Raw genomic sequence first — 19,707 nt, forward strand, 5'->3', positions numbered from 1 at the left:
GTTCTTGGGGTCGTAGGCAGCATTCCTCCTCCTCCAAACACAGCGAGTTGCATTGATGCCAAAGAGCTCGATTTTGGTCTCATCTGTCCACAACACTTTCACCCAGTTCTCCTCTGGGTCATTCAGATGTGCACTGGCAAACTGCAGACAGGCATGTACATGTGCTGTCTTGAGCAAGGGGACCTTGGGGGCTCTGCAAGATCTCAGTCCTTCACGGCATAGTGTATTACCAACTGTTTTCATGGTGACAATGGTCCCACCTGCTCTGAGATCATTGACAAGTTCCCTCTGTGTAGTTCTGGGCTGCTTCATCACCGTTCTCCTCATCATTGCAACTCCACGAGATGAGATCTTGCATGGAGCCCCAGACCAAGGGAGGTTGACAGTTATTTTGTGTTTCTTCCATTTGCGAATTATAGCACCAACTGTTGTCACCTTCTCACCAAGCTGCTTGGCTATAAGTCTTGTAGCCCAGTCCAGCCTTGTGCAGGTCTACAATCTTGTCCCTGACATCCTTGGACAGCTCTTTGGTCTTGGTCATGGTGGCTACTTTGAAATCTGCTGGATTGATTGCTTCTGTCGACAGGTGTCTTTTGTACAGGTACTGTAATGAGCTGCGATTACAGGTAAGACCTCTCCCTCACAGCAGGTGCTTCTAATCTCAGCTCGTTACATACAGTGAAGATACCAGGTAGCCTGACATCTGGTTGGTTGATAGGGGATCAAATACTTATTTCACTCATTATAATGCACATCAATCTCTGACTTTTGTCTTCTGGGTTTCTGGGGGTTTTCCTGTTGTTATTCTGTCTCTCACAGCTACAATAAACCTACCATTAAAATTATGGACCGGTCATTTCTTTGTCAGAGGGCAAACAGGCAAATTGTCAGAGGGCAAACAGGGGATCAAATACTTTCCCTCCTCACTGTATATCCACACACAGCAGGAACCTGTAGCCTATTCTGTGTAATGCATGCTTTTATAAACATGCGTTAGTCATGCCCATTTGTTGCCGTTTTATGTGCACACACAGTGTGGAACCCCAGGCAGCAACTCACTGCAGAGCGTTAGTGATTACATGCAAAACTTGGAGCTTGTCAGCAATGGCACTCTAAGGTACATGGATGCTAATTTGAAGCAGTTGCAATGCATAAGGCTATGCCAAGTAGCTTCTCCCGAGGGTTAAGTATGCCCCACCAAAGGGTGGTATTGGTAATGTTGTGAGTGGCAGATGAATTTAAAGAGCTTTCATTCAGGATGAGGTAGTCACTGGATGATTACAATGGTGATCTTCTCCTTCTCCTTCCCTTTTCATGGATCTTCATGGTACAAAAGTCAATACTAAAATGTTATACAGTAAAGATACAGTGAAGGAAAGCGAAAAAAATACTGGAGAAAAATTGGCAGATTTAGCAGCAGACCTCTCTGGGCAAATGAAGGAATTGAACAATAAAGTCCACGTAGTAGAAGAACAGCAAAAGCGAGTTCAAAAAGAAATAAAAGAAAATAAAAAAGAAAGGGAAAAAATGAAAGGACAGATTGAGGAACTTACCAAAATACAGGAAAGTACACTAGACAGTCTCGCTTTTGTGGAAATGAACCAAAAAGCATTGAACTTAAAGTTTCGCGGGATTCCAGAAAAGGATGGGGAGGACATTAGAAGTAAATTAATTACTGAATTGGCAAAGCTGCTTGAGGCAAAGGAGGAGGATATAGAATATGGTATAACAAATGTGTTTAGAATAAGACCACCACCCCAATTAACTAGACCAAAAAAGAATTACCCAGGAGATTGTCTTGTAACTTTTACTTCAATGGATATGAAAAATACAATATTAAAGAAGGCTAGAGAGGGGAAACTAATCATAGATGAGAAGACAATTATAGCATTTAGGGACATTCCGAATCGCTTCCTGAAAAAACGCAATGGGTATAAAGATCTTACTAAAAACCTGAATGCCGAGAATGTAAAATTCCGTTGGGAATATCCTGAAGGTATATCATTCTATTACAAAGAAAAGAAACATAAAATAAAATCTGAACTGGAACTTAAAAAATTTGGAAGAAGATATAAGGAATTACGTAAAGGGGAACAAGAGGAACAAGAAGATGAAGGTGAGATATCTGAGGAAGAACAAGAACAAAAAGATACAGAAATATAAATGAAATAAGTTTTGAAATAAAATTATTTAAATAAACAGAAACAATGACTTTAAAACTTATATCTTGGAATGTAAATGGCATGAACGATAAGGCGAAGAGAAATAGGGTGGTACACCTAATAAATAAGCAGAAAGCAGACATAATATGTCTGCAAGAGACACATATTATTAAAAAACACAATAGGGTCTTAAAGAATTTTAGACTAGGAAATGAGTTTATTACGTCTGATGTACATAAAAAAGGGGAGTAGTACTATATATTAAAAATAAATATTCTGCTCAACAAAAATTTAAAGATAATGAAGGAAGGATAATAAGAGTTGAAGCACAGATTGAAGGACAAAAATTCTTGATAGTGGGGATATATGCCCCGAGTGAAAAAAAAGCAGAATTCTACGAAAAACTCAATAAAATTTTGATGGAATATGTGGATTATAAGATGATACTGATGGGAGACCTAAATGGGGTCCCATCAATAGAAATGGACAGGTCAGGCAAGAAACAAAAATCATATTCAGGGAAATTACCGAAAGTTTTTGAACATATAATAGACCAACATGGAATGGTGGATGTATGGAGGTTTAAATACCCAACGGTAAAACAATTGACGTTTTACTCGGAGCCAAACCAGAGTTGGAGTAGAATCGACCAGATCTGGCTATCTAAAGAATTAACGACTAAAGTCCGAAAGACGGAAATACTGCCAAAAACTATATCGGATCACAACGCAATAACATTGGAACTAAATATTCAAAGATCTAGTCAATTTAGATGGAGACTTAATGACAATATATTAGACAACAATGAGATCTTGGAAAGATCTAGACAATATTTGAACACTTATTTTGAATTAAATTTAAATAAAGGGACAGATTTAAATATGGTTTGGGACGCTAGTAAGGCTGTCATGAGGGGGTTCCTCCTACAACAAAACTGTATATTGAAGAGAAAGAGGGAAAAGACTAAGGAGGATATACTATTAAAGATAAAGGAAGTAGAAAAACAAATGACAAACAAGCCGGCAGATTTAAAATTAAAACAAACTTACAGACTATTACAAATACAAATAAATGCCTTGATAAACCAGGAAGTGGAGTGGAGAATCAAGTTATTAAAACAGAAAAACTTCGAAACACTAAATAAGACAGGTAAATTGTTATCATGGCAACTAAAGAAAAGACAAGCTCAAAATACTATAAACAAATTAGTTGATAATAATACAACGGTGGATAAACCAAAAGAGATAAGAAATATGATTCTCAAATATTACAAAGAGCTATACAAGGCACCAAAAGAATGTTGTGAGAAAATAAGGAGATATCTGCAACAATATAAATTAAAAATGCTAAAGAAGGAAGAGATAGACTTACTAGAAAACCAAATTACAGAGGAAGAAATCATTGAGGCAATAAAACAGGGAAAGAATGACAAAGCTCCGGGCCCAGATGGTATTACAATAAAATATTATAAAAAATTAACACAGCAGTTGATCTCACCCCTGAGGGAGGTAATGAACAACATAATGGAAAAGGGAAGATTACCGAAGACATGGGAGGAGGCCCATATAACGCTGATTCCAAAGCCAGATTCAGACCTTACCAACGTGAAAAATTTCAGGCCGATATCGTTATTAAATACTGATTATAAGATATTTACAACTATCTTGGCCCAAAGATTAAAAAGGATATTGGTACATCACATACACTCGGATCAGGCAGGTTTCCTTCCAGGGCGACAGGTTAAAAACAACATACGAATGATGTTAAACATTATTGACTATCTCGATTTAAGAATAAATAAACAGGCAGCGATAATTTTTCTAGATGCCGAGAAAGCGTTCGACAACCTGTCTTGGACCTTTATGAAAATGAACCTGGAAGAGATAGGACTGGGTATCAAATTTAGAAAATGTATTGAGGCTATATATAAAGAACAGAAAGCACGGTTGATTATAAATAATGAGTTAACTGAAAATTTTGATATAACTAAAGGAACAAGACAGGGTTGTCCGATCTCACCTCTCCTATTCATACTAACATTGGAGGTATTATTACAAAGAATTAGAACATCAGACAAAATAAAAGGAATAAGATATGGATCGAAAGAATATAAAGTTAAGGCTTTTGCCGATGATATTGTTATTACAATTGAAGATCCACATCTATTAATTGGAGAAACATTAAAAATTATTGAAGAATTCGGCACATTGGCAGGCTTAAAGATTAATAAAAGTAAGACCAAAATGATGGTAAAAAATTTAAATGGAAAACAATTGGAACAGCTTCAAAAAGAAACAACGATTGAGGTGGTCAAAAAGATCAAATACCTAGGCATTTGGCTTACCACCAAGAACGCTAACCTGTTTAAAGACAACTATGAACCTCTCTGGAAGGAAATCCGTAAAGATCTTGATATATGGGGAAGATTGCAATTATCATTTATGGGAAGGATAGCAGCTATTAAAATGTCGATCCTACCAAAGATTTTATTTTTGTATCAAAACATCCCCATTATTACGAATCTGAAGTATTTTAAAGAATGGCAGAAGATCATCGCCAAATTTGTTTGGCAAGGTAAAAAACCGAGGATAGCATATAGGCTATTGACAGATAAAACGACAAGAGGTGGGTTTTCTCTACCAGACCTAAAAATATATTATGAGGCGGCGTGTATCGACTGGCTAGGAGAATGGTTTAGATTGAAGAATACAGACTTATTGGACCTGGAGGGGGTTGAAAATAGATTTGGGTGGCACGCCTACCTCTGGTACAACAAAGTGGAAGTACATAAAGGCTTCCTAAATCATACCATCAGAAAACCATTGTACCAGGTTTGGAGGAGGTATAAGGATTGGTTTGAAAAAAAGACTCCAGGGTGGGTGTCGCCACAAGAAGCTTTCACAATAAAAAAACCTAATATGGAAACCAGCTGGTTAACATATAGAGAAATGTTGTCTATGGAAAATAATAATGTAAGTATAAGACCATATGAAGAGCTAAATAACAAGCTAACTGGCTGGTTAGAATATCACCAATTGAACAGTATATTTATAAAAGATAAGAAACTCCAGGGATTCAATAAAGAAAAATCATGGCTAGAGAAGGTGGTTGTCCAAAACAGTACTAAAATGCTATCCAAGATCTATGACTTTCTGCTCGAATGGAATCTAAAAGATGAGGAGATAAAGAGTGTAATGATAAGATGGGCAATAGACGTTGGCCATAATATTGAATTTGATAAATGGATAAGACTCTGGAACAGCGGAATTAAATTTACAGCATGTACATCACTCAAAGAGAATCTGTATAAAATGATGTACCGCTGGCACCTCACACCAATTAAATTGTCGAAATTATACAGAACTGGAAGTAGAAGGTGTTGGAAGTGTGAGGTGAAAGACGGGGAGTATTTTCATCTATGGTGGACATGCGAGATTGTAAAACAATACTGGCAAGACATATACAACGAACTTAAAAAAATACTCAAATACACCTTCATAAAGATACCGGAGGCATTCCTCCTAGGAATGGTTGGGTCAGAGATAAAGAAAGGTGATCAAAAGTTTTTCTTATACGCGACCACAGGGGCGAGACTTTTATTAGCACAGGTCTGGAAGCAAAAAACCGTACCAACTGTGCAGCAATGGCAACAGAAAGTTACAGAATATATGGAAATCGCAAAAATTACAATGAGAGTCAGACAGCAGGGGGAAGAAACATTTAGAAATGAATGGGGAAAATTTATAGACTATCTGGACAAGGTGTGTAAGATGTAAAGAATGACATATAACTGTTGGCGTTGATTACTACTATTGGAAAAATGGATATATAAGAAATAAGGCAAAATTTAAGCCTGGATATAAGAGTATAAGAATAAGCCGAAATTTGACAAGAGAATTTTTATTTTTCATCTATTATCTTTACTGTTCAAATTGGAGTAAGAAGAACTGATGTGCGATATATTGATTTATGAGTTAGAGAAGACATAAGAAGGAAGAAGGGAAGGGACTTAAACCTTTAAATGTAAATCATAACAGTGGTACAAATTTTTGGATTACCTAAATTTAAGCTATACTTGTTTCTACATTATTTTTGTTATTTTAATTGTTTGTTAAAATGCAATGGAAAAAACCAATAAAAATTATTTTCAAAAAAATAAAAAATAAAATAAAATGTTATACTGTGGAAAAAATGTTATACCCAGGACAGAAACCTTTTCACTTTCATGCTGCATGAAAATTCTCAGGTTTTTATTCTCAGAGATGATAAGAAATATTTTATACTGCCTTAAGTCTGGGAAAACAGCGGGATATAAAGTAAATAACTATAATAATAATTGCTTCATAAGAATGTAAGAAGATCCCTGCTGCATCAGAACCAGAATCCATTTAGACCCAGGATCCATTGAAATAATTTAAACCAGAGTATCCTGCCAAGGTGCATATGTGTGCAGCAGAAGTATCTCACCCAGTGGGGCAGAGTTGCAAGATTAGCTTCCTGCCGAGATGGGGAGGGGCAAGTTCGGGCACACCGGTAGATCTAATCCACTGCTCTAGACAATGCACTTGTGCCATGCCAAGCTCCCTCCCCCCTTCCAGTAAGAGGCACTGCCGGGAAGCTAGCATCATGGCCCTACCCCACAGAAGAAGCAAGCCACTTCTGGTATGTTTAGAAGCAGGCAACGGCATTTGTCTTATTTGTCTTCAGAAGACTGTATACTGCCTCTGAACATGGAGGTCCCATTTAGCTATCAAATCAGGAAGCCTATCCCACAATCATCTCTTAAAACCAGCTAGGACGGTGTCCATTATGCCATGTATGATGATGATGGTGGAGGTGGTGGTGACTACTCCTACAAATGAATCTGCCACCAATCAGTGAATGTTCCATTTTGCTTGTTTCAACAGGGAACTCACTCGTGGATAGTGATCTTGGTAGGGATTTCAGTCCATAGCCTGGCATACTTCACAGGCACCACTATCTCCTGAGGGTCTCTATCCACATGCATATGCAGCATGAGACGGCAGAAGGAGGCTCGCAGGTCGTAAGGCAGGCTCTCGTCTGACATGCAGCGCAGGATCAGATCCACTGACAGCTGCATGGAAATCTGGTTTATAGCCAAATACTGGCGATCCAGACACATTCTTGCAAAGAGGTTCAACTGGTACCTTAGAAAAGATAATAAAATAATGTCATTTCCATTTCTGTGTTTGTTACTCAATAACCTAGTTGCTAAGGTACCAGTCTAAATGTCTGAGGAATATTACATAAACTCAACCAACACATTACTAGTCCTTTACTGGACTATGGCTGTTAGACTGTTAGTTATAAAATAAGATCCACAATACATGGTGTTAGGCCATGTATCAATACATCACCCAGGACTGCCATGGCACAATGGCAGCTTCACCCGGTGGTATACCATGAGTGAAATCACCACTGCTCCTGAGTCCTCCGCCTCCAGCACCCAGCAGCAGGAACAAGTGGCCCCAGCTGGGTCTGAGATTGGGTGGGGTGGGGTGGGAGGAACAGGGAGAATTGGGCACGAGGTGAAGGAGGCTTGAAATTGGTGTGTGTGTGTGTGTGTGTGTGTGTGTGTGTAGGAAAGAGCAGGGAGAACCAGGCATGCAGTGAAGGAGCCTTGAAATTGGGGGCGGTGGTGAAGGAAGGAACAGGGAGAATCAGGCATGTGGTGAAGGAGGCGGAGAAATCAGCTCCTCAGGAAATCAGCTGCCCCGAGGGGAATGGAGGCTAGTGTAAGGTTACCAGATTTTTTCAATGAATCTGGGGACACTTTTCAACTTCAATGGATTTTGTATGGGGACTGATTTCTAAATCCAGGGACTGTTCCTGGGAAATGGGTACTATTACTTCTAGATCAAGGGAAGTAATAGTACCACTATATTCCGCTCTGGTCAGACCTCACCTGGAATACTGTGTCCAGTTCTGGGCACCACAGTTCAAGAAGGAGGGCAACCAAAATGGTCAAAGGCCTGGAAACGATGCCTTATGAGGAACGGCTTAGGGAGCTGGGTATGTTTAGCCTAGAGAAGAGAAGGTTAAGGGGTGATATGATAGCCAAGTTCAAATATATAAAAGGATGTCATATAGAGGAGAGAGAAAGGTTGTTTTCTGCTGCTCCAGAGAAGCGGACACGGGGCCATGGATTCAAACTACAAGAAAGAAGATTCCACCTAAACATTAGGAAGAACTTCCTGACAGTGAGAGCTGTTCAGCAGTGGAATTTGCTACCAAGGAGTGTGGTGGATTCTCTTTCTTTGGAGGTCTTTAAGCAGAGGCTTGACAGCCATCTGTCAGGAATGCTTTGATGGTGTTTCCTGCTTGGCAGGAGGTTGGACTGGATGGCCCTTGGGGTCTCTTCCAACTCTACGATTCTATGATTCTATGACATCTGGTAACTTTAGGCTAGTGAGTGATGCAAAGACAGGGCTCATCCTTCCCCTCTCCTAACTTGCTGTGTGTGCTGCATCCCCTCCATTTCATATTGCAATGTCTGGCTAGTGATACATCATGATGTTGAAATGCTGTCATCGCCCAGCCCTATATGGCATACCTAGCACTGCTCCGAATAAATCCCTCAACTACGTTGAAATTCTTACATTTAATAGCAGTTTTGCAACCTATCCTTGTATCCTGCCATAAGCCATGCCTATTTGCCATCACCTCCTGGCAAATAGAAGGGGAAGAAATGGAGGCACTGAGAGATTTCACTTTCTTGGGTTCCATGATCACTGCAGATGGTGACAGCAGTCACGAAATTAGAAGACGCCTGCTTCTTGGGAGGAAAGCAATGACAAACCTAGACAGCATCTTTAAAAGCAAAGACATCACCCTGCCGACAAAGGTCCGTAAAGTTAAAGCTATGGTTTTCCCAGTAGTAACGTATGGAAGTGAGAGCTGGACCATAAAAAAGACTGATCACCGAATAATTGATGCTTTTGAATTATGGTGCTGGAGGAGACTCTTGAGAGTCCCATGGACTGCAAGAAGATCAAACCTATCCATTCTGAAGGAAATCAGCCCTGAGTGCTCACTGGAAGGACAGGTCCTGAAGCTGAGGCTCCAATACTTTCGCCACCTCATGAGAAGAGAAGACTCCCTGGAAAAGACCCTGATGTTGGGAAAGATGGAGGGCACAAGGAGAAGGGGACGACAGAGGACGAGATGGTTGGACAGGGTTCTCGAAGCTACCAACATGAGTCTGACCAAACTGCTGGAGGCAGTGGAAGACAGCAGTGCCTGGCATGCTCCGGTCCATGGAGTCACGAAGAGTCGGACATGACTAAATGACTAAACGACTTCTGGTTGGGCGCCGAGCTGCACAGTCGGGAGAAACCTTGGCTCCGAGGTTTCTCTATCGCTGAGGGGGGAGGGAGAGTCGCAACTGCGCTGTGACCCCCCGAAAAAACTCCAGGAAGGGCATCCTGGAGGCATGGATCCTGCAGATACCCCTAGAGCCTCCACTACTCTCCGGTAAGCCCTTGTAAGGGCTGACGGAGCGAGCGAGGTTGAAGGCTGGGTATTGTGGATTACCACTACCTCTTCAGCGAGAAGTGGTGGCTGCTGGCAGAAGGAGTGCTCAATTTTTCAATGATTAGGACTTATTTGGACTCTGTAAGTACCCATTTATCAAAGGAAAATTCTTTTAAAATTCATTTTGGAAGGGATTTAAAACACGGAGGTCGGTCCCTGACGATTGATGCAGTTAGAGACAGTGCTACATTATATCCGAAGCTGCTGTCAAAAGTTAGAAACAAAGAAGTCTTCTGTAACTGTCTTTTCCTGCAAAAGGGATTTTGGACTTGAGATTTGATTTGACTGATTGGTTTGGGAAATATATACCCCTTTTTCTGGGGCCTTGAAAAATTTGGCAAGAACAAAGTAAAATGGTGCCGAAGGCAGAAAGGAAATAAGTTGTTTTGACTGGAAAGTTGTTTTTTGACCTTGAGTATGGCAGAGCGAAAATGGTCACCGGAATTTCAGAAAAAAACTTTGGAACTTATGCAGCAGCTAATTGAAGGAGTGCAGCGATGGGGTCAGTCGGTTGGAATTGAAGTGACTACACAGAATAAAGAACTTGAGACTATAGACAGTTTGGAGAAATTAATGACAACACAAAAGGAAGAAGAAAAGATCAATGAAGAAACAACAAAGGAATTTTCTGTGCATAAAGAAACGGACAATATAGAAGTCGTGGTACAGGAGGAAGAGGAACAAATGCAACTACCCAGAGCTACGCAATTTTACTGTGAGAATGGTACAAGGCATCATGAAGACAAACAGGAACAAGAACCAGCAATTTCTGACTTCTGGGTTGGGTTTTTTGAAAGGGTTGGGGTAGGATAAAAAGATTGGACTTATTATATGGTATTTTAGTTATATATGGTTTTGACAAATGGATATGGATACTGTGACAATGGAAAATGTTAAAAAAGAAAAATCAGACAAGTTTTTGAGTCCGAAAGGAGGGAAGGGGGATAAAATTGGTTCAGGAATCAGGAAAGTGCAGAAGTACAATGAAGCTTAAGTAGAAAAGAAAATGTTAGTAATTAATTGCGGAATATAAATGTTTATAAAAGTGTTAAGGAGGAAAGAAATGTGGTTTAAATTAGATTTGGAAGATGAGAGGAAAACTGGAAATTATATTTTACTTTGAAGTCGATAGGGGGGGGGGTCCGGGGAAGTCAGTTTAAAAGATGGATTTGTTGGATGAATACCTGGCCCAGAAAAGGGGTTGGGCTTAAGCAATGATTTTAGTATAATGTGAGGTTAAATGTGGAATGATTTTATGTACTCCTGTGGGGGGGGGGTTGGATATTTTGCTTCTCTCAGTGGGAGAGGGGGGAGTATGAAAAGTTTAACCGTGTAATGATTTGTGCTTGTAATTGGAAAATCTTATAAATTTTTAATAAAAATTTTAAAAATAAACAACAACAGCAATGAAAATGATAAGGACACAGGCTGAAAACCCACAAATCAATCAGCTGACTTACCGTACAATCAATCTTATGCACTTTACTTGGAAGCCTGCTCCAATGTGTGTGTGTGCTTCCTTCCTGGTAAATGTGCCAAGAATTGCAGTCTTAATTTAATTCAATGACACAACTTTAGCTTAAATGAAGACCTATCAATGAACTGCAGATTGTGCATTAAACAACTCAGGGCTTGTTCAGGTGTTATTTCCCCTCCGGGAAATGAAGCAACAACAAGTTTGATTTAATTTGATGGTGGTATAACTTTACACTCTTCTATTAGCAGAGTATCTTACACAGGGCTCTTTGTAGTCTCCTAGCCTTGCACTGATCAGATCCACATTCTTGTAGCTTCAACAGTGCTAGTGGGTGTTCCCATGCCATTCATCTGACCCCCAGTGAAGTTTCTTTCACAGATCAATAGTAGTCTTTTACCCAAAATATTAATTTAGTCCATACTCAGCAATGGGTATGCTTTCAGCCTTGGACCACGTTGCACAAAACACCATTGCAGTACCTTATAAATACAGCTTTGTTCAGACATTGTTTACCAAAGTTTATCCCACTTTCTGGTGGAACCATGCTGGAGATGTGTGTGTGTTCAGTATATTTTTTTCTCAAAGGGAAAATTATTACCTAAGTACCAAATTAATGCTTAGCTCAGGCCTCCAAAATTTGTGGAGTGCATGGTGTGGCCTGTTAGGTGCTTGAATTCAGGCAATGAACACTGAGGACACTGATGAATCCAGAGAACACAGAAGGAACAGAAAGGATTAACTTGTGTCCTGTGGGACAAATAATTCACCTTTTTGGAAAGCTGCTTTACCTGTAATAAGTGAGGACTTCTAAATCAGCTTTGGTGCCCTCCTTAGCTTCTTGGGCAAGATGCCTGATTGCTTTGCCGTGAGGTTCCTTGTTGCTATCAATCCAGTACAGCCAAACCTCTTCCTCGTCCAGATCATCAGAGAGGGTGGAGCAATCCAAGGGGTTGTCCATTTGCACTGAGACCAACCTTAAAACAAACAGTTTACACTATACCTACTAATGATCTATTTAAAACTGTGTGAGACAATGTAAAATAATTAAACTGAGAGGTCAATTAACTTACTTGGTCTGAATGAGAATATCAGCATTTCCTGGGTTCAGCATATATTTGCAAATAAGTTCCTGAGTGACTGGGATTGCAGTTGTGTTGGAAACACACAAGTCTGACAGGTAGTCCAAGAACCTTGAGATGAGGGGGAGATTAACAAGAAAATGGGATGGGTCACACTGTAGGAATTTATTTAAAAGAAACAACACAATGATTATCAAAAGTACCCTATCCGTAAAATACTGAATGCAAATTTATATTACATATAGTGCAAAGTTTATGACATCTATCATTTGTTCATGGTCACAGGTTCATGGTCACAGATGCACAGATAAAAAAGATGATCAGTGTAGACATTTTTAAAAGAAAGCAAAGAAATGGTGTGGGCTAATTCAAACCTTGGCTCTCGATTCCTCCTGAGTAAATTTACAAATGTCTCTATTTCTTTAGCTGTGATATGTTTCTCTAGTAGCTTCCTGTTGTTGTGCAGCAAAGCTGTGATTGTGTCTTCTGCCAATATATCATAGCCGATCTGAGATTGCATGACGCAGAAGTTCTTAGCAATGTATTCCTGGAAGAAAATCCCAGGGTAGTCTGTCACCAGCTTGAAAGATGGAAGGTTCCACACATGACCCACATCCCATTTTTGACCAGCAATATTTAGTTTGATATGCAAGTAGATGAGAGACCATGGTTCCTTTCTTTAGATTACTAGAAGCATACTCCATATCTCCTGGGTTTAGCTATTTTAGTTCAGTTTCTATCTTGATCCTTCTCAAGGCATTAAAAATCATTAAAACACAGGTCAACAACAATAAATACCCAAATCAATCAAATCTTTTCCATGTCTGATTATATTAAAGATATCCCAAGAGGAAAGTTTGGCTCTTCTGGAGTTGGATTCAGGTTTGGACTTTCACAGAGCTCTGCTCCACAACTGTGAGGCAGCCACCAAGAATGCTGGTCTGTAACAGCTGTCTCCAACTTGGTGCCCTTCAGATGCTTTGGACTACAACCCCCATCAATCCCAACAAGCATGGCTGATGCCCATGTTGGCGGATGTGCTGTTCTGGTCCCATGGAAGAGCCCATGGAGCAAAGCAGATCACATGGAGAGCACTTGATGAGCAACTTGCAGAAGTGAACTGATGCCTTTTGAGCTTCTACCTCCACTTCTGCTAGGCTTCACTCCTTTGTGGAGAACTAGAGTCTCTTGAAGGTCCAGCCTTCTGGCCTGACAAAGGGCACCTCCCTTGCATTCAGTGGCCTTCCACCCAGTGCACTCCCTGTGCCACTGGACTGGCAAGGTATTGCAGAGGCACCATTAAATCATAGCTGGGATTCCAGACTGGTTCAAATTTGACACCTAGACATACAGTGAAGAAGGCACTCTCACTTCACATACTTATGATGATACACAGGACCAGCAAGGAGGTGTATCTGAGATATGTATGACCTAAGCTATTACAAGATTTACACATCCAAATCAGTACCTTGAACTGTGCTCAGAAGACAATTTGGAGTTAGTGCAGATGCTAATCAGCATAATAAAAGCTGCTTCTTCACATCCCCAAAAACCTGACCAGCATACATTGTTATTATTATTATTATTATTATTATTATTATTATTATTATTATTATTGATTTTCTTGATTTACAAAAGTGTGTGCAATGTCTCTCTAGTATTTTTTCCATGTAACATTTTTACAAATCAGTTTTGGTTGTTGAGATGTTAGGAAGAGAAGGGGGAAAGAGGTGGGTGGGATGGGGGGATGGGCGTGGTGGGGTGACGATGTTTCTATTTTCCTTAATATATGTAGGGTTTGGTGTCAGCATTGATTGTGTAGGTTCTCCGTTGTTCACTTGTGCTTCTTTGGCGGTGAGAGAGGTCAGGATTGGCGTAGGGTGTGATTGTTCATTTGTGGTAGGCTGTGGTGATCTTTGGTTTCCTGTGTGAGTGGGGTGGGTGGGTGTTTTTGATCAGGTTAGCCATATTTATTTGTATGCTGTCGGTAGATTTTTGTCATTGTCTTGTTGGGCTGCATGTGTGGTGAAGGGGAACCATACCGGGGTGAAGGTGTCTTCTTCTGTTTGTCCCTGTGTCAGTTTCAGGTTACTGGTTACCATAGTTTTTCTAGTAGGGCTGTTTCCCATACTACTTGGTACCATTGGTCCATGTTTACTCCTGACAGGTCTTTCCAGTGTCTGCTTATGATGTTTCTGGCTGCTGAGAATAGATGGGTTATGAGTTCTTTGTGTTGTAAGTGGGCATTATTGTCTTGGAAGATGTTTAGTAAGACCAATTCTGGGGTGGTTTCTAACACTTGCTTGGTTATTTTACATATTTCTCGTATGGTTGTTGTTGTGTATTGAAGTGTAGGCACAACACAGGAACAAGTAGTCAGGAACTGGTTAATGGGAGTGATTATTTTTAATTCCCCTTCATGGATCACTGCCTTGTCGTGGCGAAGGGGCTTGAATTACTCAGGGAAGGTATGGACAGGTCAAGATGGACAGGTCATAGAGGAGAGTTTGGACCAAACGTGATCCACCTGGAGGAGGAACTGGCAACCCACTCCAGTATCCCTGCCAAGAAAACTCCATGGACAAAGACAACAGGCATATAAAAGTTATGACACTGGAAGATGAGCCCCTCAGGTCGGAAGGCGTCCAACATGCTACTCGGGAAGAGCGGAGGACAAGTGCAAGTAGATTCAGAGCTGATGAAGCGGCTGGGCCAAAGCCGAAAGGACACTCAGTTGCGGATATGCCTGGAAGCGAAAGGAAAGTCCAATGCTGTAAAGAAAAGTATTGCATAGGAACCTGGAATGTAAGAACCATGAACCTTGGTAAGCTGGATGTGGTAAAAAATGAGATGGCAAGAATAAACATTGACATCCTAGGCATCAGTGAACTAAAATGGACGGGAATGGGCGAATTCAGTTCGGATGACTATCATATCTACTACTGTGGGCAGGAATCCCGTAAAAGAAATGGAGTGGCCCTCATAGTCAATAAAAGAGTGGCGAAAGCTGTACTGGGATGCAATTTAAAAAATGATAGAATGATCTCGATACGAATCCAAGGCAGACCTTTCAACATCACAGTAATCCAAGTTTATGCACCAACTACCAGTGCTGAAGAAACCGAAATTGATCAATTCTATGAAGACTTACAACACCTTATAGAAATGACACCAAAGAAGGATGTTCTTCTCATTATAGGTGATTGGAATGCTAAAGTAGGGAGTCAAGAGATAAAAGGAACAACTGGCAAGTTTGGCCTTGGAGTTCAAAACAGAGCAGGGCAAAGGCTAATAGAGTTCTGTCAAGAGAACAAGCTGGTCATCACAAACACTCTTTTCCAACAACACAAGAGACGACTCTACACATGGACATCACCAGATGGGCAACACCGAAATCAGATTGATTATATTCTCTGCAGCCAAAGATGGAGAAGCTCTATACACTCAGCAAAAACAAGACCTGGAGCTGACTGTGGCTCAGATCATCAGCTTCTTATAGCAAAATTCCAGCTTAAACTGAAGAAAGTAGGAAAAACCACTGGGCCAGTAAGATTCAATCTAAATCAAATTCCTTATGAATACACAGTGGAAGTGAGGAACAGGTTTAAGGACTTAGATTTGGTGGATAGAGTGCCTGAAGAACTGTGGATGGAGGCTCGTAACATTATACAGGAGGCAGCAACGAAAACCATCCCAATGAAAAAGAAATGCAAGAAAGCAAAGTGGCTGTCTAATGAGGCCTTACAAATAGCGGGGGAGAGAAGGCAAGCAAAATGCGAGGGAGATAGTGAAAGATACAGGAAATTGAATGTAGGTTTCCAAAGAATAGCAAGGAGAGACAAGAGGGCCTTTCTAAACGAGCAATGCAAAGAAATAGAAGAAAATAACAGAATGGGAAAAACCAGAGATCTGTTCAAGAAAATTGGAGATATGAAGGGAACATTTCGTACAAATTCCAGGTGGGGAGCCGTGTTGGTCTGCCACAGTCGAAACAAAATAGGAAATTCTTTCCAGTAGCACCTTAGAGACCAACTGAGTTTGTAATTGGTATGAGCTTTCGTGTGCATGCACACTTCTTCAGATACACTGAAACAGAAGTCACCAGATCCTTAAATATAGCTACTTTTAAAAGAAATTTAAAAGTAGCTGTATTAAGACAGCTACTTTTAAATTTCTTTTAAAAGTAGCTGTCTTAATACAAAGAAATTTCAGAAATAGACTGGAAAGAGAAGTGGCTGAATTGCAACTAATCACCAAACTTAAAACCATGGAGAAACCTGGTTTGAACAAAGACATTGGATTCTTATCTCATTATACATAACAAAACTATCTTTAGCCATCTCACCCCTTGCCTTTCCCTGCAAGACTAATTGCAGCCGTTTAGAGTCGTCAACAGGTTTTCCACACTTATCAGCCGATCACCCATTCCCACCACCCTTCTGAGTAATACCCCTCCCCACTCCCCCACTATATTTAAGGATCTGGTGACTTCTGTTTCAGTGTATCTGAAGAAGTGTGCATGCACACGAAAGCTCATACCAAGAACAAACTCAGTTGGTCTCTAAGGTGCTACTGGAAAGAATTTCCTATTTTATTTCGTACAAAGATTATCACAATTAAGGACAAAAGTGGAAAGGACCTAACAGAAGCAGAAGACATCAAGAAGAGGTGGCAAGAATACACAGAGGAACTATACCAGAAAGATATGGAGGTCTCATACACCCCAGGTAGTGTGGTTGCTGACCTTGAGCCAGACATCCTGGAGAGTGAAGTCAAATGGGCCTTAGAAAGCCTTGCTAACAACAAGGCCAGTGGAAGTGATGATATTCCAGCTGAACTATTTAAAATCCTAAAAGATGATGCTGTTAAGGTGCTACACTCAATATGCCAACAAGTTTGGAAAACTCAGCAGTGGCCAGAGGATTGGAGAAGATCAGTCTACATCTCAATCCCAAAGAAGGGCAGTGCCAAAGAATGCTCTAACTACCGCACAATTGCACTCATTTCACACACTAGCAAGGTTATGCTTAAAATTCTACAAGGCAGGCTTAAGCAGTATGTGGACCAAGAACTCCCAGAAGTGCAAGCTGGATTTCGAAGGGGCAGAGGAACCAGAGACCAAATTGCAAACATGCGTTGGATTATGGAGAAAGCTAGAGAGTTCCAGAAAAACATCTACTTCTGCTTCATTGACTACGCAAAAGCATTTGACTGTGTCGACCACAGCAAACTATGGCAAGTTCTTAAAGAAATGGGAGTGCCTGATCACCTCATCCATCTCCTGAGAAATCTCTATGTGGGACAAGAAGCTACAGTTAGAACTGGATATGGAATAACTGATTGGTTCAAAATTGGGAAAGGAGTACGACAAGGCTGTATATTATCTCCCTGCTTATTTAACTTATATGCAGAATTCATCATGCGAAAGGCTGGGCTGGATGAATCCCAAACTGGAATTAAGATTGCCGGAAAAAATATCAACAACCTCAGATATGCTGATGATACAACCTTGATGGCAGAAAGTGAGGAGGAATTAAAGAACCTTTTAATGAGGGTGAAAGAGGAGAGCGCAAAATACGGTCTGAAGCTCAACATCAAAAAAACTAAGATCATGGCCACTGGTCCCATCACCTCCTGGCAAATAGAAGGGGAAGAAATGGAGGCAGTGAGAGATTTCACTTTCTTGGGTTCCATGATCACTGCAGATGGTGACAGCAGTCACGAAATTAAAGACGCCTGCTTCTTGAGAGGAAAGCAATGACAAACCTAGACAGCATCTTAAAAAGCAACGACATCAACTTGCTGACAAAGGTCCGTATAGTTAAAGCTATGGTTTTCCCAGTAGTAATGTACGGAAGTGAGAGCTGGACCATAAAGAAGGTTGATCGCCGAAGAATTGATGCTTTTGAATTATGGTGCTGGAGGAGACTCTTGAGAGTCCCATGGACTGCAAGAAGATCAAACCTATCCATTCTTATAGAAATCAGCCCTGAGTGCTCACTAGAAGGACAGATCCTGAAGTTGAGGCTCCAGTACTTTGGCCACCTCATGAGAAGAGAAGACTCCCTGGAAAAGACCCTGATGTTGGGAAAGATGGAGGGCACAAGGAGAAGGGGGCGACAGAGGATGAGATGGTTGGACAGTGTTCTCGAAGCTACTAACATGAGTTTGGCCAAACTGCGAGAGGCCGTGAAGGATAGGCATGCCTGGCGTGCTCTGGTCCATGGGGTCACGAAGAGTCGGACACGACTGAACGACTGAAGAACAACAACAAAATGTACGGAAGTGAGAGCAGGACCATCAAGAAGGCTGATCACCGAAGAATTGATGCTTTTGAATTATGGTGCTGGAGGAGACTCTTGAGAGTCCCATGGACTACAAGAAGATCAAACCTATCCATTCTCAAGGAAATCGGCCCTGAGTGCTCACTAGAAGGACAGATCCTAAAGTTGAGGCTCCAGTACTTTGGCCACCTCATGAGAAGAGAAGACTCCCTGGAAAAGACCCTGATGTTGGGAAAGATGGAGGGCACAAGGAGAAGGGGACGACAGAGGATGAGATGGCTGGACAGTGTTCTCGAAGCTACTAACATGAGTTTGGCCAAACTGCGGGAGACAGTGGAGGATAGGGGTGCCTGGCGTGCTCTGGTCCATGGGGTCACGAAGAGTCGGACACGACTGAATGACTGAACAACAACAACAACATTTTTAATTAGCTGCACCTGGGTTGGCTTGGAGCCCAGGTGCTTATATATAGCTGGAGAGCGGGGTTTTTCTCTTGACTTCTGTTACTTACCTGATGGTATAAATAAAGATACTTTTGTACCACTGCTGGCTGGATGCACTATTTAACAGTTGTTGTCCAGAATGGTTGGATTTTGGGGCACTCCCACCACATGTGGAAGTATGTGCCTGTGGAGGTGACCCTCTCCAGCATTTTGGTGAGGTTCCTGGGCGTATTAGCGCTCAATTTCTTGGCGTTAGATCCCACCTGTAGGTTAGTTTTAGGGTGAGTTCTCCTCTTTTCGTTGATATGGATTTGAAGGGGGGTTTAGACCACATTCTGGTCCATTGGGTGGGGTTGATTTTGTATCCTATGTCATCCTCATGGGATTTTTGAATAGTATTTTGTATATTGCGGATACCAACCCTCTGCTGTGTCCCTTTGTCATTAGGATGAGTTTTTCAAAGGTTGTCAGGGGTCTAGTTGCTGCTGATTTTACTGCTGGATTGTTTAAGAGGGCATGTAATTGGTGTTGTGTTAACCAGGGCATTTGGGTGTCTTCTAATTTGTCCTGTATTTCTTGTGTTGAGGTTTGTTATTTTTTATAACTGACCAGCATACTTTTGTCTGATCAGCCAACTTTTAGCTTTGATGTTTATTTGACTCTCCTTGTAAAGTTTGCCCTAGTATGACCCACAAATGCTTAGACACT

General features: G+C 41.0%; 1 protein-coding gene across 1 annotated transcript in view; it reads right to left on the reverse strand.

Moving 5' to 3' along the window:
* The window catches only part of ITPR2 (inositol 1,4,5-trisphosphate receptor type 2), a 347,129-nt gene that overhangs the window by 238,836 nt on the left and 88,586 nt on the right, over positions 1–19,707 (reverse strand). Inside the window, exons 16-19 of the mRNA XM_033163298.1 lie at positions 12,647–12,819; positions 12,264–12,383; positions 11,982–12,167; positions 7,079–7,330 (exon numbers count right to left, since the gene is read on the reverse strand). Coding sequence (XP_033019189.1) covers positions 7,079–7,330; positions 11,982–12,167; positions 12,264–12,383; positions 12,647–12,819 — 731 coding nt within the window. The remainder of the gene's footprint in view (positions 1–7,078; positions 7,331–11,981; positions 12,168–12,263; positions 12,384–12,646; positions 12,820–19,707) is intronic.

Source organism: Lacerta agilis, chromosome 10 (assembly GCF_009819535.1).
Source record: "Lacerta agilis isolate rLacAgi1 chromosome 10, rLacAgi1.pri, whole genome shotgun sequence".
Lineage (NCBI taxonomy): Eukaryota > Metazoa > Chordata > Lepidosauria > Squamata > Lacertidae > Lacerta > Lacerta agilis.